The 27,478-nt window shown below is 55.9% G+C and overlaps 1 protein-coding gene across 3 annotated transcripts in view; it reads right to left on the bottom strand.

The window, feature by feature from the left end:
- The window catches only part of Plcg2 (phospholipase C gamma 2), a 115,193-nt gene extending 88,915 nt beyond the window's left edge, over nt 1–26,278 (bottom strand). For 2 of the 3 annotated variants that reach the window (XM_063247707.1, XM_063247709.1), the window contains exons 1-2: nt 26,140–26,278; nt 21,446–21,694 (exon numbers count right to left, since the gene is read on the bottom strand). In XM_063247707.1, coding sequence (XP_063103777.1) covers nt 21,446–21,638 — 193 coding nt within the window. In that variant the 5' untranslated portion in view covers nt 21,639–21,694; nt 26,140–26,278. Of the gene's footprint in view, nt 1–21,445; nt 21,695–25,048; nt 25,167–26,139 lie in introns of those variants that run through there. The other variant, XM_063247708.1, reaches the window with a different exon arrangement.
- Between the last annotated feature and the right edge of the window lie 1,200 nt (nt 26,279–27,478).

Raw genomic sequence — 27,478 nt, 5'->3', positions numbered from 1 at the left:
GGTGGCTGGGACAGGGGCAGCATCCTGGCCAGCAGGCCCCACGGCGACACCAAGAGGCGCCCCCTTCCTCTCCGGGGCTTCCTCCTTCCTGTGTCTCATCACGTGGGGTGACCACTCACGTCCCTGGGTTATCGCCACGGCCTCGCCATGGAAGAGGGGGACGCTTAACCTGCCCCCTCCAGCCAAGTCACCCCCACCCAGCCTGCAGCAGCCTCTGCCTGGCTCTCCAGCTTTGTAGACTCTGCAGTCTGCCCTGGTGAAGCCCATAATCCACAGAATATCAGGCCACACACACAGAAGCTTAATCTCAATGGCAACACATGCCAAAAATGGAGGATAAAAAAGAGAAAGGAAAGAACCCAGTAAGAATTGTGCTGCTATTGGGAGTACTACTCTGCTATAAAGAAGGTAAACTGGGGTGTTTGCAGGAAAAATGGATGTACTTTGAGACCATAATTTCCAGTGAAATAAAACAGACAGAAAAGCTTAAATACTACGTGGTTTCTCTTATATGAGAAACTCAAAGAATGAATCAGTTAAAGAGCAAACAAAAGACAACAGGAGACGGGGAGGCAGATCTTTTGCAAATCAGAAGGGGACCAAGAGAAGAAAGTGGGGGGCGGGGGGAGGGCTGAATAAAGAACTGAGACGCGGTGTGGGCGTGCAAGTGACCACCATGCACTGCAAACCGCGTCCCAAGACATTTTGTTTTAATTTTTAAAAAGGAACACAGGGCATGTGTTAGATGATTGCCTTAAAGATTTTCCCCAAAGCAGCTGCCAGGCGGGGTGCAGGTGACCTCACCAGGAGGTGACCCTCTGACCCGCTGTGTGGTGAGTGCCCCCACCGCTCAGGGCCAGCGAGGCTTTCGCTGCGTTTCCCCCTCGATCACCAGCCTGGTGCAGGAGAAGCCTGTGCCTCACAGGTGACCCAGGCACCGCTGCCCGACCGTCTCAGGCTCCAGGCTCAGGGGCAGGGCCCCCTTGGGCTGCGCCTGCAAAGCGGGTTCCTCCCACCATGGCTGGCACCAGAGGGCGCCCGGTCCCCCCGCTGTGCACAGGAGTCCAGTTGGCAGGCCGGCTCTCCATTTCCCCACCAGCTCAGCGTTTTGCAAACCCAGGCTGGGCGGCCAGAGAGGCCTCTGGCAGTTCCGGTTGCAGTAGCTGAGAGGTGAGACGCTTCCTTCCCGAAGGCAGAGGCTCGGGGTCTGTGGGGGGCCTCCAGCCTGCCTGCCGGGCCAGTCTGAGACCTCGGGCCCAAGAATCTGAATCCTGCAGTATGGGTCCAAAAGCTTGTCCGGCTCCACAGCCTGGGGACAGAACCAGCTCCTGGGCACTGCGGCACGAGCTGCCCAAAACCTGCCTGCTGCCCCCTCCCTCATCAGAAATGGGACAGAACAAAAGACTTAAACACAGGAGGGCTTAAGGGGATCACAGTCACCTGCCAAAGCACGCAGTCGGGCCCTGGCACCCGGGGGCTCCCCACAGCCTCTCACGGATGCTCAATACCACCCATCTGCTCATCAGTCAACAGAGGGCCAAGTCGGGGGCACTGTCCTGACAGCTGGGGATCCCCCAGAACCCTGTCCTCAAGCAAGTACATTCCAACAGAGTGAGGAATCAGTATTCATGATGTCTGGTAGCACTAAGTGCTACAGGAAGGCTCTCTGGAGGAGGCGGCTTCTAAACCAATGTCTAAGGAAGACTACTCCGGCAGAGAACACTGTCAGTGCAAAGGCCCTGAGGTGACATCGTGCATGGCACAGTCACCTGCTGGGACATGGCCCATGTCTCCCTGGTGCACTCCAGACCTCGGGTGCCTGCCAGCCTCACCCCTCCCCCGGTGGGGTGGCTTTGCCATTGTGGATGCATTGCTATGGCCCTACTTCCTGAAGGTGGGCACTGGCTCCTTACTCTGCACATTCTGCTGGGGAGGCCAGAAACGCCCTCTCCCTCTGCCCACCGCTCCCTGCTCCTGCCCTGCAGGCATTGCCTGACATCCTCGTGGCAGTGTGAGCTGTGATCTTGCAGGACCAGGGTCAAAGCTGGTGTCTGGGAAAGTCATGGTCAGCAGGACGGGCTCCCCAGGAGAAGCAGCGGCTTGTGACCCCTTCCCCACCTTCGAGGGCTCTCCCTCCCCCACCCATCAGCATGTCACAGCTTCTTTTCACCCTGACCTCCGGTGTGTTAAGGCCTTGGTGAGCCCTGCAATCCACCCAGAGAGTCCAGCTGGGCCCATCTTAACTTCCTACACCGAAGCACACCTGCAAAGCGCCCTCCACCCTGGGCAGCAGGGATCAGGACAGGGTCATCTGGGGGGCCATTACTCACACCTGCCACTTCTGCCTATGCTCCACCTCCTGCCTTGAGGGGGGAGAATGCTCCTCCAGAGCTTCACCCTCATCCCTTCCCTGCCTGCTGCACTTGGGAAGCCAACAGGAACTCAGCACAGTCCAAGGCCGAGGCCAAGTGGACAGGAGAAAAGGAAAAAAGAATGGGAGGAGAGAAAGAACAGAGAGAGTTCTTTCCACATCTGCCATCTCTCCCACACCAAGCGCGCTGCAAATTGCTCTGCACCACGCTTGGGAGGCCAGTGTCATCTCCACGACTTCACAGGAGGAAGATGAGGGCAGACAAGGTAAAGGACTCGCCCAGGACCGCACGGCTCGCGCATGGTGGACCTGGAATCTCAGCCGGGGCCTGTCTGGCTTTCAGTTTGTGCTGCTCTGAAAAACCACTTGCATCTGTTTGAGATGTGTGCATGTGTCCCAAAAAGTTGTTTGCAGTAAAACCTTTCCTTCTGGGTAGGAAATTATGCAAAGCATTCACCGCTGCCCCCACTGGCTTGGAGACTTAGCAGAGAAAGATCTATTTTGGGGCTCTGTGCTCCAGTGAGCCGTTCACTGGGCCTACAGCCCGCCGCCTACTGCTTTTTTTCTACAGAGGCCACTTCCGGAAGCTCAAAGGAGACAGGTTGGGGGGTCAGCCCAGCAGGACTCACACCAGGCTCAGGGCAGGGCACAGGGCCAGTGCCAAGCAGAACAGAGCCCCAGAACCTGCCTCAAAACAAAACCACCGTCTCAGGAGACACAGAGGCTGCCTAGCAGCCTATGGGCAGGACAGACAGAATCCAAGCCCTCCAGGAAGGCCACAGACACCAAGGCTGCCCCACACCCAGGTCCCATTCCCAGTGTTCCTCACCCACACTCTCCGAAGAGCCCCACACTGGAAGCTCCTCCCACACTGGGCTTTGGGGTTGCCTAGGACGCAGCGATAGAGAAAAACCATCACTACCACTCGTGACCACCACCACAAACGTGGGTCACTTGCTATGCCCGGACACTCTTTTCCTCACAACACACTGGGGAGTACTTCCTTCACGTTCCTGGAGAGAAGCTGACGTCCCCAGGGTCGCCCACCAGGAGAACAAGTGGACAGCACGGCACTCAGACACCCGGACGCTCATTTGTTTTGTGACTCAGTCTCTCCCACTGTAAGTAAAAACAAAATAAGAATCCAGTGCCCCCCTCCTCCCAAACTCTCCATTCAGGATCCCCACGGCTCCCTGCTGCCAGGGCGATGGCTCAGGCAGCCTCTGTCTCCATGGAGACGCATGACAAGGGGCATCATCTTCATGCAAATTATTCCAACCATGTCTGCTGCCCACCACCCCGTCACATCTGATGAAGGGTGTTTCCAGCTGGTTGGCTGTGGCCTGGCTGCTCTCCAGGCCACCACGACCTCCAGAAATGGGACAGATGATTCCTGAAGCTTTGGCTGCTGGAGCTCCATTTCACTGCAACTGACTGATGGGTGTCCTCGAAGCCCAGGCAGGGGAAGACGGTGTTTACCCACAAAGATGGTGTCTACGGTGTACCTGGTATACGTTCGTCACTGCACACAACACTGGGAGAAACACAGCTCCCCTTCGGAGGGTGACGGTCCAAGGGAGGGGGGCATGACACACCTACACAAATGTGAGTACCAAAGTGACAGTCCTCCCAAAGAGACAGGAGACTGAGAGCTGCGTGGTGAGCTCCCCAGCCCAGCAACAGCCCTGACATGGTGGGGGGTGGGGGCCCACGGTGAGGAAGTGTCTGGGCCCAGGTCACATGACAGGAAGGGACAGACAGGAGCTGGCAGCCAGTCTCTGGTTCACCTTGCTCCCAGCATGGTACTTCTCCCCCAGGGTGCCTGCTGTCATACTGCTCACATATGCCCCTCTCCCCCCAGGGCCAAGGACACTGCATGACCACAGGGTCCACAGAGGCTGGGAGCTCATCCAGCCGGGGCCTGAGGCACCGAGTTCTCAGTAAAGGTACTAAAAGAACCCTGTCCCCTCTGATAGGCCAGGGTCTCTCTGACAGGCAGGTGCGGGGGACAGCTTGGGTCTCCAGCTGTGGCCATCGAAGCTGTATGAATACTGGGCATGACTGATGACACGTACCCAAAGCCTCGCGGGCATGAGCCCCTCGAGATAATGGTGGATAAGAAGCCCACTGCAGGACACATGCACACAGCCGTGACACCCCAGCTCCTTCCACCAATACACACTGTCCACTCCCCCGCACTGGCCTTGTGACCTGCTTTGACCAGTGAGAAAACAATGTGACAGAAGTGATTCTGTGCAAGCCGCAGAAACCCCAAGGCTGCCGCCCGCAGCCTCCGAGCACATGTCCCCGCACCTACCACATCTGGAAGTCAGGCCAACCTACCGGAGGACACAGTGTGCCTGGGGTGTGCCAGGCATTGGTGCCACAGCCACCTGCCAGCCAGGGTTCCCTGCGCACCTCCCACCGTCCGTGTCTCATTCATGGCACCACAGCTGCCTTCTAGACAGCCCAATGCTCCCACAGCCAAGGCCCCATGAGCTGCCCCTGCTACCATGGCTGATCTGTGGTGGATTCAAGATGGCCCCAAGGCTCTGCTCTGCTCCCATCCACGTGCAGAATGCAGCTCCCCTCCCCAGAGCCAGGGCCAGATCTGCAACTCACTTTGACCCACAGAACGCAGCAGAAGTAATGCTCTGTGGCCCCCTGTAGCTTCCTCACGTGGAACTTCCGGCCCAGCCCTTGCCCGGCTGTGCCCGGGTGAGGGGCTCCAGTCTAGACCAAGAGAGACACAGCCATGCCCCACCCCACGGAACGGTGGCTGCCTAAGCCCCTGTGTCTTCAAACCGTTTGTTATGCAGTACGAGAAGCTGCATAGGAAACCATCCTACAACTGGTTTCCAGGGCTGGGGCAGCAGTGACCATATCAGGGTCACTCCAGGAAGCGCTCACCCCCCCCCTTGTGGGAACGCAAGGAAGATGTCACTGAAGGCCACGAAGTTTAGCCCCTGGGACCAGAAAGGTCACCACGAGATCAGCTCAGCTGCTGCTTCCCGGGCTGCAGGCAGGTACAAAGTCACTCCCTGTCCCCCTTAGAGAAGCAGAAATTTTCTTTTTTTTTTTTTTAGTTTGCACAAATTCATTAAAAGACACATTTAATCTTCCCTTCAGTAAATATCCATCCAGCTGCTTACAATAAAGACGTTGGTTTTTACCCTTATTTCCAGATTTCAACTCATAGCAGTTGGGAAACACAGAATATAAAGATGCTTTCTCATTTTTCAGTAATCAGTGAATTCATTTTTCTCATGATCCAGTCATGTAAGTCTCTGTCTACTGCTTGTCACCACTAAACAATAAGCCCGTGAAGTAAAGCCCGTCACCTTCTGTCACAGTTCCTAACACTCAGAGGGTGATCGACAGTCACAGAAAACAGTGAATGGATGAATGAATGGCGGGAAGAATTAATAAAAGTAATGAAGAGCCCTGTGCGTAGAGCCATTTTAAACAGCAGTCACCAGAAAGCACAGAAGTGCAGAGCATGTGACACTGCAGAGACGACAGGCAGGATGCTGGTTTGCAGTCTGCTGGCTGAACACGGCAGGGTGTCAGCAGCTTGACCTCAGCAGAGATGTGCGAACGACCTGAATTTTTCACCGTGCTGTGTGTGATCCTGAGTGACCACAAAAGCTCATCTAGGGCTTTCTGGGGGGCTCATGAATAAAGTGAGAGAGCAGGCAAAGATGCTAAAAAAATGCACACACACACACACACACACACACACACACACACTCTTCTCGTGGGCAGAGAAGACAGTGAGCCCAGCGCCACCAGCTTCAGCCCCTCGTGTTTCCTGACACGGGGTGGGGCAGGGTCTCTCTGGGGTGTTCGCCTGGGTCCCCCGGAAACAGATCCTGAGAACAGGAAGCACACGCAATGCTATCTGGAGGAACATTTCATGAATTTCTCAAAGGGGAGCAGGGCAGAGAGACAGGGAAAGGGACACAGCCAAGAGGGGGTGTGTTACCCAACGAGGAGCTCTGGGAACCAGTGCCTTGATGTCTCCTGGGCTGGGCTCTGCCAACTCCACATCCAGCATGCCCAGCCCGGAAGCAGCAACTCCCCAGGCTTCCAGCCCCGCTGCATGGCAGCTGGTGGACACCCTGACACGGACTGTGAAGCAAGACAGGGATGTGACCAGGGAAAGAGCACAGCCATGAGCAGTGTCCACAACGCTCTCTATTCCCCACCACAAAACCCACCCGGCCATTGTGGGGGAACCGAGTTAGCCCAACTGCCCACCAGGCTGCCAGCGCCTGACTCAGCCTGGGGGAGCCCAGGCCTCCCCCAGCTGAAGGCCAGAGAGCTCTGGAGAACTTCCCTAGGAAGAGCATGCAAGCAGACACCAGGCCTGGACAGATGGACACCCAAGAAACAGGGAAGGCCGCCTGCCTTGGGAAGGACATGACCTTTCGTTGTGAACAAGCACCGAGCTCTCTCATTCATCTTCCAGAAAAAAGTGGGGCGGGGAGCACAAGGGAAAGGGAAGCTCTAGCCAGGCAGGAAGGGGGCCCGAGATTCTGGGTGTCAGCCTCCCAACGCTCAGGAGCTGGGACCAGGCTCTCTGCGCCCCCAAGCACTACGACTTGGGGAGCTGGGGTCAAACCTTTGCCTTCCTGTCGCCATTATCAGCGTCTGACATTGGAAGACGTCACAGAGGAATCCAAAGTTCCAGTTTTCTTGAAGAATGGAAAGACCTAGCTGTCAATCAGCGAGATCTAAGCGACGTTCTCCCACACGAGGAACACAGCGCTGGCCAGTGAGGGAGCCTCACTGCACCCCAGTGCACCCCAGGGTCTGGAAACACAAAGGGAGGACACCTCCGAAACCCATGGCCTCAGGCTGACACCCCTGGATTCCCAGAGGGGACACCACTGCCCACAGCACAGGCCACTTCCTTTGCCTCCTCCCCAGGCTGGGGGTCAGAACCATACAAGGCTAAGGGCTCTGTAAAGGAAGGGGACAGAAGGCCAGTGTCCACCAGAGCAGGTCCTGTACAGCAGCACAGCACAGCAGGAGACAGCAGAGCACGGGCAGCAGGCCTGCTTCACATCCACCTGGTCACTCACTAGAGCTGGGTGAGGCCGGGCAGGAGACCTGAGCTCTCATCTGTCAAACACGGATGACAACAGTCCCACACAGCAGTGCCGAGATTAAGCAAGTGGTCAATACGCAGATTCTTCTCAGACCTGGGCCAGGCGTGTACCCAGCTCTACGTAAGTGTCAGAGGGCACGAGGACAGGGACGGGGCAGGGGCTTGATGAGCTTTCTTGTAGGAAGCTGAAAGTGGCCCTCCTGCCCGAAAACAGCTCCTCCTCTGCAGCTGGACCCTCAGGCCTGGGCGTCTCCGAGTGACCCCGGCCCAGGGTCCCACCCCCTCAATTGGGCCTGTACCGTCCCAATTCTGTCATCTGCAGAAGGCCCCTGAGGCAGCCTGTCCTGCCCTCCCTGGACCCTAGAGCCTTTGTGCTCCTCCTGGTCTCCGCGGAGTCACCCTGTTTGGCCAGATGGGCTCCACTGCAGATCGCCAGGGAGCACGAATGCTCTCCCCAGACCCACAGAGCTCGCTCCTCACCTTCTCCAAGGATGCGCAAGTGCCACTTCCTAGAGAATGCCACACGCCCAGTCCTATCCGTGGCCCTCACAATCCCTGGCCAGTGCTGTCTCCCTCTGTGTACAGACGGTTCACTCCATCACTACCTGGTCATAGGTCTGCATACCGTCCAGGCTGTGGACTTCAGCTGCTAGCCCAGAGGCACCACCCGAGAAACAAGCAACCCCAGGAGAAGGTTCTACCCACTGTAATGACCAGGACATGTCCAGAAGCACAGCTGGACTGTCACTCAGACCCCCAACAGCACCACCCCTAAGCACAGGGCAGACGCCCAGCACATGCCCAGCAAGCAGGTGAATCTGGGGCCACAGGTTCAGTCTCTGGGAAGTAAATGCCATCTGACCCCACCAAGCAGGTGGCACCACAGCACCGCCACGTAGGCCATGCAGCAGGGCACTGCAGGAGGAGGAGAGAGGTGCATCCTTAGAACCGCTCTGTCCCCTGTACGAGCCACTGGGCGGCACCTGTGGCTGTCAATGCCACTGTGCTGAATTTAATGAAAGACAGATATAAAACGCACATGGATTTTTGAAGACTCACAAAAAACACTAATACAATAAAACAACCTAAAACAAACAACCTGATGAGTTTGTGTCTGTTTTGGACACAGGCACTTTATCAGCTCTATGTTTTGCAAACATTTTCTCCCCATCGAGGTTCTGTAAGTGGAGACTGGAGAAATCTGTCTGATGTAATCCTCCTAAGGAAGCTGGTGAACCGAGCAAGTCACTGAAGCTCAATCTACCTGTCAGGAAAATGGGCAAAACTCACAGGCTGGGTTGACTCCACATACACAACCACAGGTTGGGCTGACTGTGAGGAGTGGACACTGCACCCAAGTGACCACACAGTTACCTGCGTGTGGCAGCGCCCAGCGTGGTACTGACACATGGCAGACATCCGATTCACACAATTATTGCGTCTTCAAGGCCTCCTGACCTTTAAGAATATCTCCCACTCTGGTGCCCGAGTGCTTCCCAGTGCCACTGTCCTGGCTCCAGCTCGAGGCAGCTGGAAGCCAAGAAGGCAGTGTGCTCAGGTGGGCAGCTAGGAAATGAACGTTATCATCTCCAGGATGCTGTGAAACTGGTCAATAGCATGGACACTCTCATCGGGGGGCACAAAGCCTTAACATGAGGGAACTGTGTGGCCACACCTCACCAACAACATCCAACTCTGAACACACACTGAGGAGCCTAAAACAGCCTGTCACCATCACAACAGGTCCTCTGAGCTGGGCATGGTGGTGCATGCCTACAATCTCAGCATTCTGGCAGGCTGGCGGCTCATCCAAACCCAGCCTGGCAATTTAGGGACTTAGCAAGACCCTGTCGCAAAATAAACTTTATTTCATTTTTCTTTTCAAAAATAAATTTTAAAAACATCTGGAATGTAGCTCAGTGCCTTGGGTTCAATCCCTAGTACCACACACACACACACACAAACACACACAGCCCTGGTCCTTTGGGGGATGAGCAGAGGGGTCACAAAGTGTGTGATTTGTTTTATACAAAATTATATGAAACATAGAGCCGGGCATGGTGGCGCACGCCTGTAATCCCAACACTCGGGAGACTGAGGCAGGAGGATCATTGAGAGTTCGAGATCAGCCTGGGCTGCAAAGTAAGCTCAAAGCCAGCCTGAACTGCATAGAGAGACCCTGTCTCAAAAAAAAAAAAATTAGGGGGCTGGGGATATAGCTCAGCGGCATAAGCACCTGCCTTGTAAGCAGGCAGTCATGAGTTCGATCCTTGGTACCGATAAAAATGAAAAAGACAAAAAAAAAATTTATATGAAATGCCCCAAATATACAAACATAGATAGCAAATCATTCTTTCCAGGAGTGGGGGAAATAGAGGTCACTACAAAAGGAGATCAGGTCTCGGAGAAAATGATGAAAATGTTCTAAAACTGACCATGATAATGTCCTCACACTTCTGTGCATACAACAAAAACTACAGAACTGTGTACTTCAACAGGCGAAGGACGTTGTGGCTAAAGCATTTTACAACAAACCTACTGATTTAAAAAATGAGAAACATAAAAATACATAGATTCCTCCCAAAAAATAAAAGTGTCCCGAGCTGGCAGTCACACACAACGGCAGACACTAGTAAGCACCTACCGGGCACGGCTGGTGCCAGGGGCTGCGGGCACAGAGACGCACAGGACATCGCCCACTTCGAGGAAACTGCTTCTGATCTTTTCATGCCAGACCAAACTCTGCCAGGCAACTTTGCCTGGTCATATATTTTTGGAACCAGTTCCAAATTGGAAGGTCACTCTGGCCTCACTCTTAAGAAAGGAAAGTGACACCCAGTTCCTATCCCAGCAGCAGCAGAACCACTGGAATCCAATCCCAGCTGCCGCAGCCCTTGGAATGCTGCTGGGCTTCCATCCACATCAGCGTTCTCACGGAGAGAACCGGAAAACATGGGTTCCACAGGGCCAAGGCGTGGACTAAGCGGGTAGACCAGCAGCCCAGGCAACGGGGCGGCTGCTTCAGCTCCACCAGCATCGCCCCACTGGTCCTGGAGCAAACCCTCAGCCCGCAGCCCAGACAGCCGGCTGCCCCTGAGGTCTCCCAGCCGGGGCCAGAACAAACACCCAACAAGAAGCGGGAAGGAAGGGTGGACCACACCCTAGAGACCGCGTTTGCCCACTGAGTGATTTCACATCTATTGAAGCGCACACCCAGATGCAGGGAATGGTGAAGAGCGGGCCTGCCAGTGGGTGCAGCTCTCCCACCCCCAGAAGCATCATCAGACACGTGTCCTGCGGAAAGCGCCGAGAAGACAGGCTGAGTTAGCCTAAATAACAGTCCTGGAATCCATGTTACCACAGGGAAATCAAGCTACGTAACAGTCAAACAACAGGACATTGGATTAAAAATTAAGATGGAAAATTAGTCATTAAAACAACACAGAAGACATGGATCTGCTGGAAGGGGATTTTCACAGCTCAAAAGAACCTAAGTGTTCAGCACCAAACGGAGGGCCCACCCTGAACCTGTTCAGCAAAACTAATCACAACGTTTAAAATAGAGCTCCTAGCTGGGTGCCGGGTGCACGCCTGTAATCCCAGCACTCTGGGAAACGGAGGCAGGAGGACTGCAAATCTGGGCACAACCTGGCCAATTTAGCAAGACCTTGCCTTGCAAAATTTTCAAAAGAGCTAGGGATGTAGCTCAGCAAGAGAGCCCTGGGTTCAAGAGCTGGGGATGACGGCACATGCCAGGAGGCTGAGGCAGGAAGATCACTGCAAATTTGACAGGGACAGTGTCTACCGCCTGTTGTCACTACAGCCAACTAGTACAAGCAGGACAGCTCCAGCCACGTCTGCTGAGTATCTTACAGCTCTGGAGTCAGAAATGCAGCTCGGTCTCACAGAATAACATCCAGGTGCCAGCAGGGCACCTCGGGGGAAACCAGCTCCTTGACTCCTGGCTTCTAGCAACCACTCGAATTCTTAGGCTTGTGGCTCCTTCCTTTATTTTATTTTATTTATTTATTTTGGTCTTTTTGAGACAGAGTCCCACTATGCAGTTCAGGCCGGCCCTGAGCTCACTTTGAAGCCCGGGCTGGTCCCGAACTCACGGTGATCTTCCTGCCTCAGCCTTGTTGGGATTACAGGCCTGCACCACCACACCCAGCCCTTCTTCTGCTTTCAAGGCCACATCTTCCAGTCTCTCTGACCCTGGGCTTCCGCCTCTCCTTCAATCCACATGCATGATCCGGGGTGATTGCCTCTCTTGAGAGCCTTAATTCAATCCCACCTTCGGTCTCTCACCGTGAAAGGTCACACACAAAGTCCCAGGGCCCTGGGATTAAAACACAGGCACCTCTGCAGTAGCTGGTAACTCTCACTCAGTGTACCAAGAGATCCATCAAGCCCTGTCCCAAGGTTTGAGACAAAACTAAATCCCCGATCCTCATGAGAATCCGGGAAGGCAGACACCCCAACACCCCGTCTTCCAGCTGGGTCCAGTGCGAAGCTAAGTAACATGTCCAGACTCAAGCACCGTAAGCGGCAGAGCCGTGCTTTGAACCCAGCTGTCAGGGCCTCTCGGGTATAGAAGGTTCTGCTGTGTATTCTCTGCACCAACCTCAAGGTCTAATTAGTTCATGACAATCAGAGGCTCACAGGGTAACACCACGAAAAAGGCAGATTAGTAAAGTGTAGCCTGGGGCTGAGGATTTAGCTCAGTGGTGTAACCACCTGCCTGGTAAGCTCAAGGTTGTGAGTTTGATCCTCATACCACATACACACACAAATAATAATAATAATAATAATAATAATAATAATAATAATAATAAGGTGCAGCGTGCACTTGTAGTTTTGCTTGATTTTCCTGCTTGTTTTGCAATGCTGAGGATTGAATCCTCGGCCTTCACACCAGAGGACGACACCCCCGGTCCTTTCTTAATGTTGAGACAGAGTTTCACTAAGTCACTATATTGTCCAGGCTGGGCTCAGGCTTGCGATTGCCCTGCCTCAGCCTCCTGAAATGCTGGGATTACAAGCACTGCCTACCATGCCCAGCTCCAGCTGGAGTTTAAAATGTTTCTACAATGAGCTCACATTGCTGCTAAGACAAGGGAAATATGGAAGCCGTCTAAGCTGGGAGAGACAGAGCCACGGCAGGGGAGACCTGCTCAGGGCCAACCTAACCAGGAAGCTGGCATATGCCTGCCCTCCTGCCTGCCACCCAGGATCTGAGGCTTTCTCCAGCTGCTCCCTGTGGAGGCTGCTCCTGCGGGCCAAGGCTGGCACCGGGCCAGGCACAGCCCAGCGCGACCAGCGAGCTAGGGAGGGGACTCTGGCCAACAGGAGCAGCCGAGCAGGGGCAGGGAGGAGGCCCCTCGCAGGACCCCAGGCGCCAGGGCTGGGGCGAGGGGGTGACCCGCGCCGCCTCCTCCTCCCTCCCCCTGCGTTCTGCAGGCCCTGTCTTCCTGCTATTGTAATTTTGCTGGTTTCATTCTACGAATTAGTAAGTTCCCATTTTTTCTTTCTCAGCGCACAATCTTCACACACACAGAGACACTTCGCCCTCGAACACTCACGCCCACCTGCAGCCACCAGCCCAACTTGTGCAACATGAAAGCAGCTACTCAAAGCCTCTCCCCACCGAGACGGAGATGGGGAGCCTCAAAGACCCGGAGCGGGGGGAGCTGGCTGCCCCAGGGCCTGCCCCACAGGATGTCCTGCTGCGGCCCACAGCATGGCAGGAAGGGTTCCCTTCCCGGTGGGCTGCACCTGGTTCCCTCCCATCTCCCAGCAGGAGCCCCTGCAGCCGGCCCACTCCTCACAGCAGCAGGACCGGCTGGCACGCATCTCAGGTGACACACGTGTTACAAGCACTCACAAATTCAGTTGTGCTGGGAGCGCTGTCCCGCCACCGTGTGCACACAGAGCATCTGAGGCCCACAGGCAAAGGCCAAGCAGACAGCCCAAGGTCACAGGGACACCAGCTGTGGGGCCTGGGACTTCAGCATGTGGCTGAAGGGAAGGCTGTCTGGGGTGCCATCTGAACCCCAGATACCGCCATCGTGAGGGGCTTGGGGACATCATGTCCTGCTCTCGGCTGCCCTGCTGACCGGGTGATGACCTACATGCACTGGGCCCAGCCCCCAGCAGGAAACGTCAGTGTTAGGCATCCAGATTCCACCCAGCTGTGGCACCCAGCCTCCTCCAGACAAAACGAGCCAGGTCACCACGGGGGCCTGCACTGCCTTTCCGAGGGATCGGATCCACGTGACAAGCCACTGAGGCCGTGCTGTCATTCTTCCGTCTCGCAGAGGTGGCGATGGAGATACAGACAGGTGACACTGCTGCCCCTCACGGCATCACAGCCAAGCCCAAGGCCAGCTCAGCCAGGAAACAAGATGACCTTTGGCATAAAGCTGAGGCTCTTAAGTCCCTGACCACCAACTCCAGCTCACCCAGGACGCGGTGATGGCTGTGCCTGCCCTGCTGGCCTCCCGCCCCTCTTCAAGGAGCCCTGTGGCTGGCCAGGGCTGCACCAAAGCACCACACCCCGGCACCTCGAGCAATGGGAGCGTTTTGTCTCACAGTCTTGCACTGGTTTGAAAAGCAGCCAAGTTACTTATGAGGCCGAGGCAGGAAGATTCCAAGTTCGAAGCTGGCCTGGACAACGGAATGAGACCCTGTCCCAAAAGATTACAAAATAAAAAGAGCTGGAGATGAAGCCCCACGGCAGAGCACCCTGGGCCTACTGTGCAGCAACACACACACACACACACACACACACACACACACACACACACGTACATGCACATACAGTAACACACACCCGACTGGAACCTCTCTGAAGACGCAATCCCTAGCCAGGCCCGGTGATGTGCACCTTAATTCCAGCATGCTGGGAGGCTAAGGCGGGAGGATTGCAAGTTCAAACCCAGCCCAGAGACCTTAGCACACAGGGCCCTGTCTGCGTCTTCCAAACTCAGGGACAGTTAAGAGCTAGGAAACATCTGCCCAGGAACCCATTTCCCACGCTGACCTACCTGGGACGCTTCCCAGCATCCTTTGCCAAGCTCTGGCTGACCGAAGGGTAGGAAAGAGTACGTGGATTCTAAGTGCTGTCCACCAAAGCCACAGAGCACCCCCAGTCCCTCTTCTGAGGATCCCATGGTGGCCTCCAATGCCACCAGAGCTCAATCCCACGGAACCTGGACAGTGGCTGGAGCTGGGACACATGTGGATCATAGCAGGAAGCAACGTGCTGTCCTCAGCCACCCTGCCTGCCAGGAAGCTTAACCGCCACAGCCTCACTGAACGCACTCCCCAGAGCCACCCTGGCTCTCTCCACCTCATGCTGCAAGGCCCAGCTCTAGGTCAGTGCCACGGAGGGCCACCCGTGGAACTCTCTACTTCCCAGCACCCACCACAATCCAAATGACCACACGTGTTGAGTTTGGCTGTTTCTGTCCTTCCTCCAACACTGCCAGATCCTTGGGGGTTTGTACCATCATGCCCACAGCTTTACCCGATGGAGTGACATGCACCAGATCCCCTTTGGCAAGAACATGGGCGATGACCATCCCGGATGGAAGACAGCCCTCAAATAACCAGACAAACCAACTTCTAAGCACTCAGCAAACACGGCACAATTGAAAAATACAGTTAATGTTTACATTTTTAAGAGTTATTTAGAGCTGGGCAGGGTGGCGCATGCCTATAATCCCACCACTTGGGAGGCTGAGGCAGGAAGATCCTCTTGAACTGGAGACCAGCCTAAGCTACATAGCAAGACCATATCTCAAAAATAAAAAATTACAAAAGACATATTGCTACTAATCCTCCTCAAAATACTCCCCCTTGACTTCCAACACACGTATCCCATCATTCTGGCCACTTTCTGAAGCAGTTCTGGAAAAGCCCGTTCGTGGGTGTCTTCCATTGCACTCTCCGGGCCGCCCTGACATCCTGAATCCGTGCAGGATGCTGACTTTTCAGGTCAGGCTGACTTTAAGGAAGAGCCAGCAGTTCCCTGGTGCCAGGAGTTGCTGGTGCCAGGTGGGGAACCAAGTGGCCGAGAATGCACCCTGCTCTTGCCCTTTCCACTGGATGGCGCCTGGCAGCACTTTCCGTCCCACTTCTAGAGGCGCTCAGAGAAGAGATCTGCCAGGACCGCTTCGGAGAGTGGGGAGAACATCGGGGCGAGTGTGTCTGAGGGGTGGGCGGGAGCATTTTGATGACAGACTCACAAACATGATTCTGTTTTTGTTTAAGGGGAAGGAGACCAGCATAGATTTCAGGATGAGAGAAGATACTTGACTCCACTGCCCTCTGCCACCTTCATTCAAGGTCCCCTCCTGCGATAGCCTCTGTCTCCACCCTGAGCAGGATGAGGACCAAGGCCTGGCATCTCCAGCACGTGGCGCGGCACGGCACATCCTGACCCTTCTCCCTCTGGTATGGGGATTAAACCCAGGGCCTTCACGCTAAGCTGCAGCCCACCTGCCCACCCTTCTTAGACAGAGTCCTCTCAGTCACTGACTGACGCAGGCTGGGCTCAAACTTGCAAACCTGCTCAGCTTCCCAGAGTGCGGGGATTACAGGTACACGCCATCATGCCCAGCAGGAGCACATCCTCCACGCACAGAAGGAAGGGGCATCTTCCCTGCTCCTTCCAGCAGCCAGCTCGTGTACAGTGTGGCAGCGTCTCTGGGCTCACGTAGGAAAGGAGCTTCGAGTGTCACACTGGGCCCTGGCCTTGGGCCTGTCACCAGGTCTCCCAGGACTCGGTCTCCTCGTAACCAATGTGGGAAAAATGCCCACCGCACAGGGCTCCTGCCAACACAGCAAGAGTCACCTGCACCTCCCGTGTTTGATGATCTTTGCTTCATGGGCCACCTTAACTTGTCAAAAACCAGCAGGCTGAGAATCCAGCCCAGGGACAGCCCTTCAGTGGTGATGAAGGCAGGCCGAGGCTGCTCCCTGCCTATGGACCCTACCGAGACCCACAAATGGGTGCCATCACACCCAAGTCACAGGCCAGGGCCCTCCAATGGACCAGATCCAAGAGGACCCCAAGGCTCAACTCGAAAAGGGCCCAGAGCCAGCCCTTTTCTACCTGGACACCATTTGACGAGGGCCCTCAGAAGGGCAAGTCCCCACACACAGCACACCCTGGCTCTCTTCAGTGGGCCGGCGGGAGGCCTTCAGGTCCCTGGTGTGGGACCCCAGTGGGAACCCAGCCCCTTCCTGTGTCTGCAGTCCTGAGCCATGGTGAGGGTTTGGCTCCACCCCGCCGGGCTGCACCATCGCAAGCCCAAGGTGACAGGACCAGTGGGTCACAAGGACACCTCCAAGACCCGGAGCCGATACACACCTTTTTGCTCTTTATACACTGACTCCAGGGCGTGTGTCACAGCAGCACTGAGCTCACACCTTTGGGAGAGGAAAGGGCGCTGAAGCCCATGTGGCAAGCGGCTCCTTCAAGACCCACATCAGCTCCACAGTGGCCAGGCCCGGGACCCCATGCCCAGTTCTTTTCTTCGTTTTGCTTGTATTTTATTAAGTTGCAATGATGTGATATAGCCCACATATTTAAAAGTACATTAAATAAAATCCATTTCATTCCCACCCCATAAGACAAGAATGACTATGATCTCAACAGAGAAACTGAGGCACGAGGTAGTAAAGTCTCTGGTTTCACGTCGTACCTCCAGTAGGTGGCAGAGCAGGAATGGGACCCACAGCTCTGGTCTCAGAGTCTCCTCATTCTGTGGGCCCCCACCCTGAATGTACACACCACCCCTCTCCACGAGGGAGTGTCCCTTTTCTAAAACCCAGCAGGGCTGGGTGACCCGGATGGTGCAAACGACTTCCGGGAACCACAGAGGTTTGCATTGTCTGGCCCAGACCACACCTGGTCAAGGGTCCAACAGAACCCCGTGTCCCAGCCATCATCACCAAGGAGCCCAGGTATGAGTGAAGGTCCCACAGCCTTCCAGACTTGATGATACCAACTGCATACCACACGTGACCTCAGACCAGGCCACACAGAGCAGAAGAATCAGCCGGCTGAGCCCTGACCAGATCTGACCGTAAATCTACTCAGCTGCATCATGTGGCAGCAATGGGCTCCATTTCAGGATGCCACCCCTGCTGGACACCTGGACAATTCCTTCCCCAGCTTGCCACTTCAGCTCCTCCACTATGAGGCCTCACCCAGTCCCCTGCCAGTCCCCCCACCCCAGACAGATGCCATCCCCTCATGCTCCTCCCACACCCACGACTTCAACCAGGCAGCACTACGGTGCCCAGCTCTGCCAACTGTCCCTTGTCTTGCAGGCTGGTGCTCTGTCCCTCCTCCTCCTCCTCCTCCTGCCCCTCAGCAGAGCCCAGCACCCAGCCTGATGTCAAGGCAACACAAGCAGCCCTGTGTATCAAGCCCTTCCATCGCTCTAAGCCAGCAGGCAGGACCTCAGAGCAGGTCTCCCCTGAGCACTGCTGCTGTGTGTGACAATTCCTTGCAGTAGGGGCCATCCCGTGCCTTGTTGGACATGCAGCGGTATCCCTGGCCTGTCCAGTATCCCCGGCCTGTCCACACTGCCCTTGGCCCCAGCTTATAACAGGTCTGAAAACGTTGCCCAATGTTCCCTCAGATCAGGGACAAAATCACAGTGCCATGAACGCAGTGGTTGTGATACTCGGCAGTCGCACGGCACATGCCAAGCACCCCCAAATGGCCCTTGGGGGTGCCTCTCCCCTGCGGGCTGCACAGTGACCAGGAAGTTCTTGCTGTCTAGAAACTCTGCAGGATCCTACAGCAGTGAGTTGCCCCACAGTTGTCCCCTTTATAGCAAGAGACCAGAAAGGTGGCACTGACCATAGAGGTGTGTGCCATAACCCCATGCTGAGAGCACCCCAAGTCTTCACCTGGACCCCGGCCTTTCCTTCAGTCCATCAGCACGTTCAAACTGCAAACCCGGTCACACCACTGTCTTCCCAAACCTGTAAATTGCCCCTACTGCCTGCCAGAAACACTAGGAAAGCCCAGACATGGAAACCAGACCTGCCGTCCCTTCGAGAGCAGGCCTCCATTCATTAGGAGCTGCAGCAAATGTCAGGAAGGCAGCAGCACCCCTGGCCCGAGCACCTCGAGCTCCATGGACTGTGCTGCACCCCCGTCATAACCCTGCAGGGTGGGTCTGACACCGCTCCCATATACAGACAGCAAACGGAAGCCCTGCAGGGGAGGCCACCAGCCCAAGGCCACGGGGTGAACCAGAGACTGCTGGGAGTGGAGCCTCACCTACTGGGCCCCAAAGAACAGCCCGAGCCCTGTGAGGGTCGCTGTCTAACTTACAGCTGTATTGGGTACTTGGTACCTGGGACAGTGCCGCCAGCGCAGGCATCAAATGGGGGTATGATCAAAGTCCAGTGGTGGGGAGGGAGAGGGGAGAGGGAAGTGCTCTGATACCTGGCTAGTTATCAGGGTCACAGGGGCTCCCAGGCGGAAGTGTTGTGTGCCTGGGGCAGGTGGAATACAATCACCTGATTTCGCTAAGGGGGTGGGCAGAAATGCAGTCCAGGTCGAGGGGCCCCAGGCAACCTCTTGCACTCTCAGAACGAGCTTCTGGAGAACACAGCTGTCCTCTGCCCACCCAGGTGTCTCTGACAGGTGCCGGACTCAGGACCCGCAAGACGGGGAGAGCAAGGACCTGCTGTCCACTCATGGTGTGGCACTGCTGCATCCGACATCAGCCTGGTCTCCCCACCGCACCCCACCCCAGCTGTGACAGTTCTGGGCTGCCTAGGAGGTGGATGAGAGCAACACAAAGACCCGGGTGGGGAAGGGGTAGCTGTGTACAGGTGCTTTCAAGCCTGGCTTCCAGCTCCGTGTCACCTGGGACCTTCGGGCTCCATGGCCAGAAGACCCAGGGAAGCTGGCCATGTCACTCAGGACACCAGGTTCCCCAGATCTCTGTTTGCATGGCCGAGTGCAGAACCCACAGTGGGCAGGTGGGCAGACTGGGCATAGCACGGTCAGAGCGGCAGACTCTTCTGTGGGGGAGCTGTGCCCCTGTCCTTCAAAGTTCCCATACGCCATGCCCTTGAACTCGGAAACACATCTCCCGCAAAGGTACACTCACAGGTGTGCATAAAATGCAGCCCCAGAATGGCCCTCCAACGCGGCTGGTGGTAAGTCATGCGACCTCATTGGAAAGCAGCCCTGCGGCTCCTTGAACAATTTTACAACATGTCTGGGCCTGGTGACGCACGCCTGTCATCCCAGGACTCGGGACGCTGATCGAGGAGGATCCCTGCAAGTTCAAGACCAGCCTAGGAAAAACGCTGAGTTCAAGGACAGCCTGAACTACAGAGCAAGATCTTGTCTCAAAAAAAAACCATAAATAAATATATATATAAAATCATCACACAGAGCGAGCACAGGACCCAGGAATGCACGCCTAGGCACGCACCCAAAAGAAACACAAACATGACGGTGTGCTGTATACATGGACCAGCTCCTTCCTACAATGAATGCAATCATTATTACTGCAAATGTGTGCTCATAAAAATTTACAAGCTAAACACACGGAAGATATAAAGACATACATCCGCTCAGAAGCTTGTACGCAAATATTCACACCAACACAACTCATCTGAGCCGCAGGGCAGAAACCACTAGGCGGCTATTAGCAGATAAATGGACATATTATGGAATATTCTTATGCTGTGGTGTTATCTAGCAATCAAACTCCAATACAAGCTACAAACTAATAAAGCTTGGAAACATTATGCTGGGGGCACGTGGGGAAGCCACAAAAGGTGATGCAGTGTAAGATTCCATCCATATAAAACGCCCAGAAGAGGGAAATTTATAGAGATTTATACAGCAGATTAATGGCTGCTTTGGGCTGGGAACAGGGGCTTTGGGGACGGATGGCTCAAATGTATGGGTGATGAAAGTCTGCTAAAACTGTATTCACAATCGATTATACACTAAGCCACCGCCTTTAGCCTTCTAAATGCCTCTGCCTGGCACTCCCATTCCATCTCAACGAAACGGCTATTTTTCAAAAGAAACGGAAAGCACCGTTATTGTGCCTAATGACCCAGACTAGAAAGTAGAAAAAGTCCACCTCCAAGTTAAACTGTCACGCCGCAGCCAGCTTAGGGGACCATGAAGGAATGCGGCAGAGCGATGGACGCTGATAAGCGGCCTCCCAAGCTAATTATTAAGTGAACAAAGAAATGAAGGTGCAGAAGGTTTCACAGTAGCTCCCCTTTGCTCGCCCATACCTGTGTGCTCGCACACACACCCACATACACGTGCACAGGGTATTTCTGCAAGACAAAAGGAACCGGCAATGAGCTTGACTCTAAAGCAGGAATGAGGAGAAAGCTGGAGAGAGCGACATTTATTTACAACTTCTGGGATGCCTCGACTCCGGCAGAGTACACTGTAATTCCTCCATTGCAAACTAGTTAATAAAAAGCACAAATCAAAGCGAGTCTGTGCATCTGAACATTCCTTCCCCGGCCCTCCTCTCTTTGTTAAAAGTCTCAAAGACCTCAGAAGCTGAGCCAACTGCTTGAGCAGGGGTGGGGAGACAAGGCGGGCACTGCCATCCAAGACGGGGCCCAGGACCAAACTTGGTTTGCAAGCTGCAGTGCACTGACAGCTCCCTGAACTTGGACCCCAAAATGATCACCTGTCGCCGCTGTGGTCTGCAGCCAGCATTTGGCTAACGTTAGCCCTTGGAGGGGGCCGATGGTGGCCCAGTGAGGGGACCACAGGGCTCCCCGCCCTGGCGGCATATCATCTCTAAACGGCGGGCTCAAAGGGACAACGCCCCTCTGAGGGCTGAGAACACCCTAAGGAACCAGCCCTTGCCGCGAGCACTGTGACTGCCCGGCAGAGAGGTGCGCAGGCCCTGGGTCTCGCCATGGACGGTACTCACAGAAACCCTCGATCTTGTCCGCGGTCTTGCTCCACGCCACCTGCCGCGTCTCCATGATCACCTGGACGGTCCTGCGCTCGGGCGTGTACTTGCGGAAGCTGAACACTGTCATGACCGTCCCCAGCTCCAGGGCCCGCTTGATCTGACTCTTCTCGTATTCCGGAAGGGCATCCACGTTGACCATGGCGGTCATTGTCGGCTGCCCCGAGGAGGAGGAAGAAGAGGGAGGCAGGAAAAATGAACAGGAGGCTGTAAGAGCAGAACAGGGAGAGGATCAGTTTGAAACAACCTAGTTAACAGGACGAGGATGTCAGGAACCCAAACCCTGTCTGGCACCCAGCAGGATGAGTGTTAGGGGAAATCAACAGGACACAGAGCTTTAAATGAGGTCCAGCTTGGGGAGGAGCCCCTGACCTAAGTGACCCTGCCGTTAGGCCAGCTTTGAATAACCAAATCACCGCAGCCTTGGGGGCAGATCCCTCTCCCTCTCCCCGCAGGATATTTGAATAGCCAAAGTAGCCAGCGTTGGCATCCCCAAGGCCAGCGTCCATCCCTACCCTTATCCTGCCTTCCTAGCCATCCCTTTACCTCCCAAGCAGGATCAGGCTGAGGAAAACCAAATCAAAAAACCCTTCAGAACGTGTCTATGGAGCGACCGACTGCTCTGGCTGGAAATGAGGCCAAAGGGCAGAAAAGGTCACAGCAGTGTCCAGTTCAAGTCCAGGTTTGGGTCCCTGCGGACAGTGGCCTTGGTGGGCAGCTTGGCCTCTCCTTCGACAGCTCCTCCCAGGGACTCTGCACACTGGGCTCCCCCCTTGGGTCTGGTTCTGTTACATGTTCTGTCCAGAGATGTCTGAGAATCGCTGCCTTCCTGCTCAAGACCCTGCCAGGGTGCCCCCAGCCCCACTCCATCCCTCTCGCTCATCCTGCCCCCTGCACACCGTGTCTACCCTCCCCCCATGGCAGCAAGAACCAAGGGCTCCCCAGGACCTGCAGCTGGGTCACCAGGGACCTCTGCACCAGCCAGGGCAGCCCCAAGAAAGCACCTGGGCTGAGCATGGTGGCACATGCCTATAATCCCAGCCCTCAGGAAACTGAAGCAGGAACACCACCATGAGGTCCAGGGAAGGCTGACTACACAGCAAGACAAGCGAAAGGCCACCCCAACCCTCCAGCCCTCTTCCTATGCCGATGAAGACAACATGACCGCCTCTTGGAGCTGTCCTAAGGACCGAACAGGACACTATGTCCCAGGCCCTTAGCACAGCGACAACAGCCCGCCACTCCTCAGATGGCCCCGTCACGACTATTACCAATTGCTCTGCATCCCCCTCCATTTACTCTGCACCCCAAGATCCCACAGTAGCTCTTAGAGGGGTTTCCCCTCAAAGACCAGGAAGCCTCTGGCCTGCTCAGCCTCCCACAAGATGCTCAGAAGTTGGGCCTCAGTTTTCTTCCCTACAAAGGGGGAGCAGCCTGTATGACCCTATCTTAGGCAGAAGCAGGCTGCATGGGCACTGGCACCCCTGCCAGGCTGGAGCTGGGCCCAGGAGGCAAACAGGGGGCAGGGGAGAGGCCAGGCCTTGCCCTTTGCCCCTTTCCCTCAAGCGTAGACTGGCAGGAGGTGGGAAGTCACTAACGACACCTGCTGACGGTGCTGGGAAGCAGGCTTGGCAGTCACGTGCAGAGGCTAGGGCCTTGGTAGCAGCACAGCCACCTCAGGATGCGCCTGGGAAGACCCTGATCTCAGGGGCTCAGAAAGCCTTCAGTGGGAGGAGGCCCCCATTCTGTGAAGAGGACCAGGCTGGGGAGGGGGCATGTGTGGGGGTCCAGTCCCAGGATGCAGTACTGGATGAAGGCCCGGAGGCAGGACAGATAGGGGGTGTGTGGTTTGCCACTGAGCAAAACATGCTGCCTGGGGTCCGGCCATCACCCAGGAGGCCAAAAGAAGGTGGCACCCTGGTCCACTTCTTCCGGGAATCAGCTCTTAATTGGGCTGCACGGAGCTGCTGATCTCATTACCTCAGTGAGAAACACTGGAGGAAAGGTAAAGTCCTGCAAGGTGAACATAATTAATCAAAGTCACGCAGACCCGGTGGCGACACCAGGACTTGGACCGTGGTCTCAGGCCCAGCCCGCACTCTTCCCGCTTCACTCACTTTCTGGAACTCAGAATCCCCTGAGAGAATCTGGCTGGACATTACAATTGGCAGCCCCTGGCCCTTCCCAGAGACAGCAAGGGACATGTCCGAGGTCACACTGCCAGGAAGCGGCAGAACTGGGATCTGAGCCTGCTCTGGACTTTGACAATGTGTTCTGTGGCGACGCCTGGGTCACCTGTCACTCGTGCTCCCTCCACCCAGTGCCCAGGGCAACCCAAGTAGGTCAAAAGCAGGAAACAAAGCCACTTCGCAACGCCTGCCATGAAGCACAAACCAGAACAAGGCAGCAGGTCCTCACACTTCCCGGCTGGCTGGGGACTCTGGAGGCCGCCACCCAACCCAGCCAGCTCCACGCTTAGCTCTCCAGAGCGCAAAGTTCAGCACCGGGGGCAAGGCAGCCTGGGGCCTGGGCCAGGGCAGGGCGCCAGCCATCAGACAACCTCCGGAGGATTGCTTCTGCTTTTTCTCTTAAGAAACGAAATCGCCTCTAATTTCCTTTTTTGTTTCTGTTTCTCATCCTCAACGGGTAACTTTGTAAAATGACTTATGGTGTAAATACAACCACAGCTTGGGTGTAATGAGCAACTTGGTCATTTTTACATGTCCTGTCCTTCCCTTTGAAATAAACTTGATACACAAGAGCCCCAAACCAGGAAATAGAGAAGATTTCTCCTCTTGAGTGCTCAGGGCAGAGCAGGGCACAGTCTGGTAAAACTTGGCAGGGCGAACCTCAGCAGAATCCCCCCAACACACAGCTGCTGCATCTGACACCAGAGCAGCGTGCTAACCCGGCAGTGTAGACCACCACGGGAAGAAGGATACACTGGTGAGAATTTGTCTGGGGACAACCTGTGAACAGCATCTCTTAAAATGCACCACTACCCACTGAGGTGCACACACCTGTCATCCCAGCACTCGGGAGGCTGAGGCAGGAGAATCCAGCGAGTTTCAGCCCAGCCTGAGCTGCACAGTGCATCGAAAGCCAGTCTGAACTACAAAGTGAGACCTTGCCTCAAAAAAAAGGGCTAGGGATGTGGCTCAATGGTAGAGCTCTCGCCTTACCCCCTGGGGTCGGTTCCCCACACAGCAAAAAGGGGGAAGAAATGTAAAAACGCATATCTTTGATCCCACAAGCACAAAGAGCCACGCACAAAAGTGTTCACAGAAGTATTATTTTTAACATAAAAACAGCCCTCCACGAGGGGAGGGGCGGTAAATAAACAAAGTAACATGCCCATTAACAAAAGGCTTGGAGCCAAAATAGCAGGAAGATGCCTGATGAACCACTTGATCTGTAAAGGTTCACAGCTCCTCCACGAAAAATGCAAAACCCGAAGAAAAGTAACACAAGCCCGCTTTTGTGCGTCTCCTGCAGACAAAGCCAGGCGCTTGCGGACCCCCAAAGGCCGGAGGCCGAGAGCCGGCCCAGGAGATGACTTGCCTCTCTGCGAATGGATGTGGTGACGTGGATAAGCTTTTCTGCTTGGTGTTCTCGCTCTTTTCTAAATTAAGAAGCCTTCCCAAAAGTTTTCTCCCCAGCGGTTTTCCACGGGCTCCACCTAGGGAATGCAAAGGGGCTCTGCACAGGGTGCACGTGCGCAGCCTCGCGGGGGGCGAGCCGGCCACGAGTCTCCCCTGCGCTCCCATCCAGAGGCACCTGCGTGTTTGCAAGGGGAAGGAGTCACTGTCTGGGGCCGCAGGGACCCCCAAATTCTGTGAGGCCTCTCTGTCAAACTGAAACTAAGGACAAGGGCCTGTGTCCACGGAAGGGAGGACCGTCGGGCCCTCGGGGGCTCCCTCTCCACGGCCAGGCCAGCCAGGAAAGCGAGGTGGGGGTGGGGAGGGGTGCCGCAGCATCCCGGGGAGAAACCAAGACGGGGGGGGGGGGTCCGCACCGTGCCCAGGGCCACACAGACGGAACCGAAATGCAAATTAGGCTGCCTAAGGCGGCCACCTGCTTCCCCCTCCACGGTGCGTCGTCACCCCCTCGGCCCAGCAGCGTCTCCCGCTGTTGAGAGCAGGTGCCAGGAGGACCGGACCCCAAAGTCTCCCGGACCCCGATCCCCAACTCTCTGCTCAGACCGTGCCCTCCCCCCCCGCCCCAGTTCTTTCTTTAGGGGTAAAGACGGGGGGGCGGCCTCTTGGGATCCCCACGCGCGACCCACCAAGAAAACGCAGCGGCGCGCGCGCAGCTCGGGGTGCACGGGAGGAAGGGCCGCGCCCGCCGGGCATCGCTCCCCGCCCCCACGCCGCAGCCACCTGTGCGGACGGGGAAGTGCAGGCGCCCGCGTCCCGGGGCTCCGGCGCAGGGACCGCAGCGGCGCACGAGGAGCCCGGTGGCCGGCCGAGCCTGGGCGCCCGGGTCGCCCCCACCCGATCCCATTCAAACCCGGGCCACGCACGGTTCCCACCGCGAGGTGGCACCGCCCGGGGTGAGGAAGCGGCCGGCAGCTGGGCTGGGACCCAGGGCGCCCCCACCCGGCCCGGCCCCGCCGCCCGGCGCCCCACGGCGCCCACCCCGCGCCCCCTCACCTGGCCGCGCCGAGGTCGGGCTCGGGTCCCCGCGCAGCGCCCCCTCCGGGCTCGGCCTGCGGCTTCGCTCCGGCTCCGCGCGCGCCCGGCGCCGCCCGCGCTACTTCTGCTTCCCCGCGGCCGCGCCACGTGACCCGGGCCACCGCCCCCCGGCACCCCGGTCCCGCCCGGAGCCCCGCCCGCCCGGCGGCGGAGCGCGGACCGCTGGCCCGGCCGCGTGGCCAGGTGACCGGCACGAATGCGGCGCCTGCTGTGTACGCGGGTTTGTGTGCACCACTGCGCCCCGCACGGTGACCGCCTGCAAACACTTAAACACCGAGGCCTCCCTCGGCTGTCCTGCAAAATGTGCTCAAAACAGGGCCGACCTCAGGGACAGAGAAGGCATCATCGATGCCCCTGCTCTGAGAAGATTGTAAAATGCCCGTTAGGGGAGAAACGCTTCCCTCCAGCCTAGAGTTTCACGAAGCGTTTATTCTAAGGCTTGCTGGGCGTCTTTGATGGACGTTATCTTTGCTGTGACTGCAGCCCGCTTTAGTTTGAGTCACCTTGGGAGGTATCAGGCACTTCGGTGTCACTTCTGGTTTTGTTGTTTTGGTTTTGGATGTTTGTTTTTGTAGTAATGGAGGCTGAACCCGGAGCCTTCTCACTGAACTGCTCCTCAGCTCTGTTTAATTCTTTACTTTGAGACAGACCTAGATAAGTCACTGCACTGCCCAGGCCTGAACTCGGGAGCTCCCTGCCTCAGCCTCCCAGAGTGCTGGCATTACAGCCAATGTCCCCCAGCTAGTTAGGCTAGTTAGGGTGGGCGGTTGTTTGTTTTGTTTTTTGAGGCACAGTCTCACTGTGTATTTTCTGGTGATCTGTTTGGACCCAGGAATGTCACTCTTGCTGGAGTCCCAGGACTGTTTGCTGTAAATTCACACCTGTAAGTGCCAGGGCAGGAGGCAGGGGCCAGGGTGGTGGGGGAGGTCCAGTGCCTTTGACCACAGACTATTGTTTTCAAGAAGCCCCAAAAGGCTTGTTAGGACTCCAGCCGCTGGAAACCACTGGTTTCTGCCCCTGGAATAAATGACCAAAGAATCCAATTTCTTTGCCTTGTTTTTTGTTTGTTTTGTTTTTTTTTTTTTTAGTTTGTATTTATTTATTTCAGTGGGCCTTTGCAGGCTTCTCACTTGGTACCTGTTATACAATGTGCACAATAATATATCAGTGCAGCCGCAATGTATAATTCATTATTACCAATCCTGCGTGGGTGTTAGGAGCAGGCCAGATCTCTCACTGTGAGTGTGGGACCAGAAGTTGGAGACCCTTCAGGAAGCCCTGGCTCCTCCCAGCCTGT

Source organism: Cavia porcellus, unplaced genomic scaffold, assembly GCF_034190915.1.
Source record: "Cavia porcellus strain 051 isolate PalLab524CR breed Dunkin Hartley unplaced genomic scaffold, mCavPor4.1 scaffold_4, whole genome shotgun sequence".
NCBI lineage: Eukaryota > Metazoa > Chordata > Mammalia > Rodentia > Caviidae > Cavia > Cavia porcellus.
The sequence above is the reverse complement of the archived record's forward strand: the minus strand, read 5'-3'. Positions and strand labels throughout refer to the sequence as shown.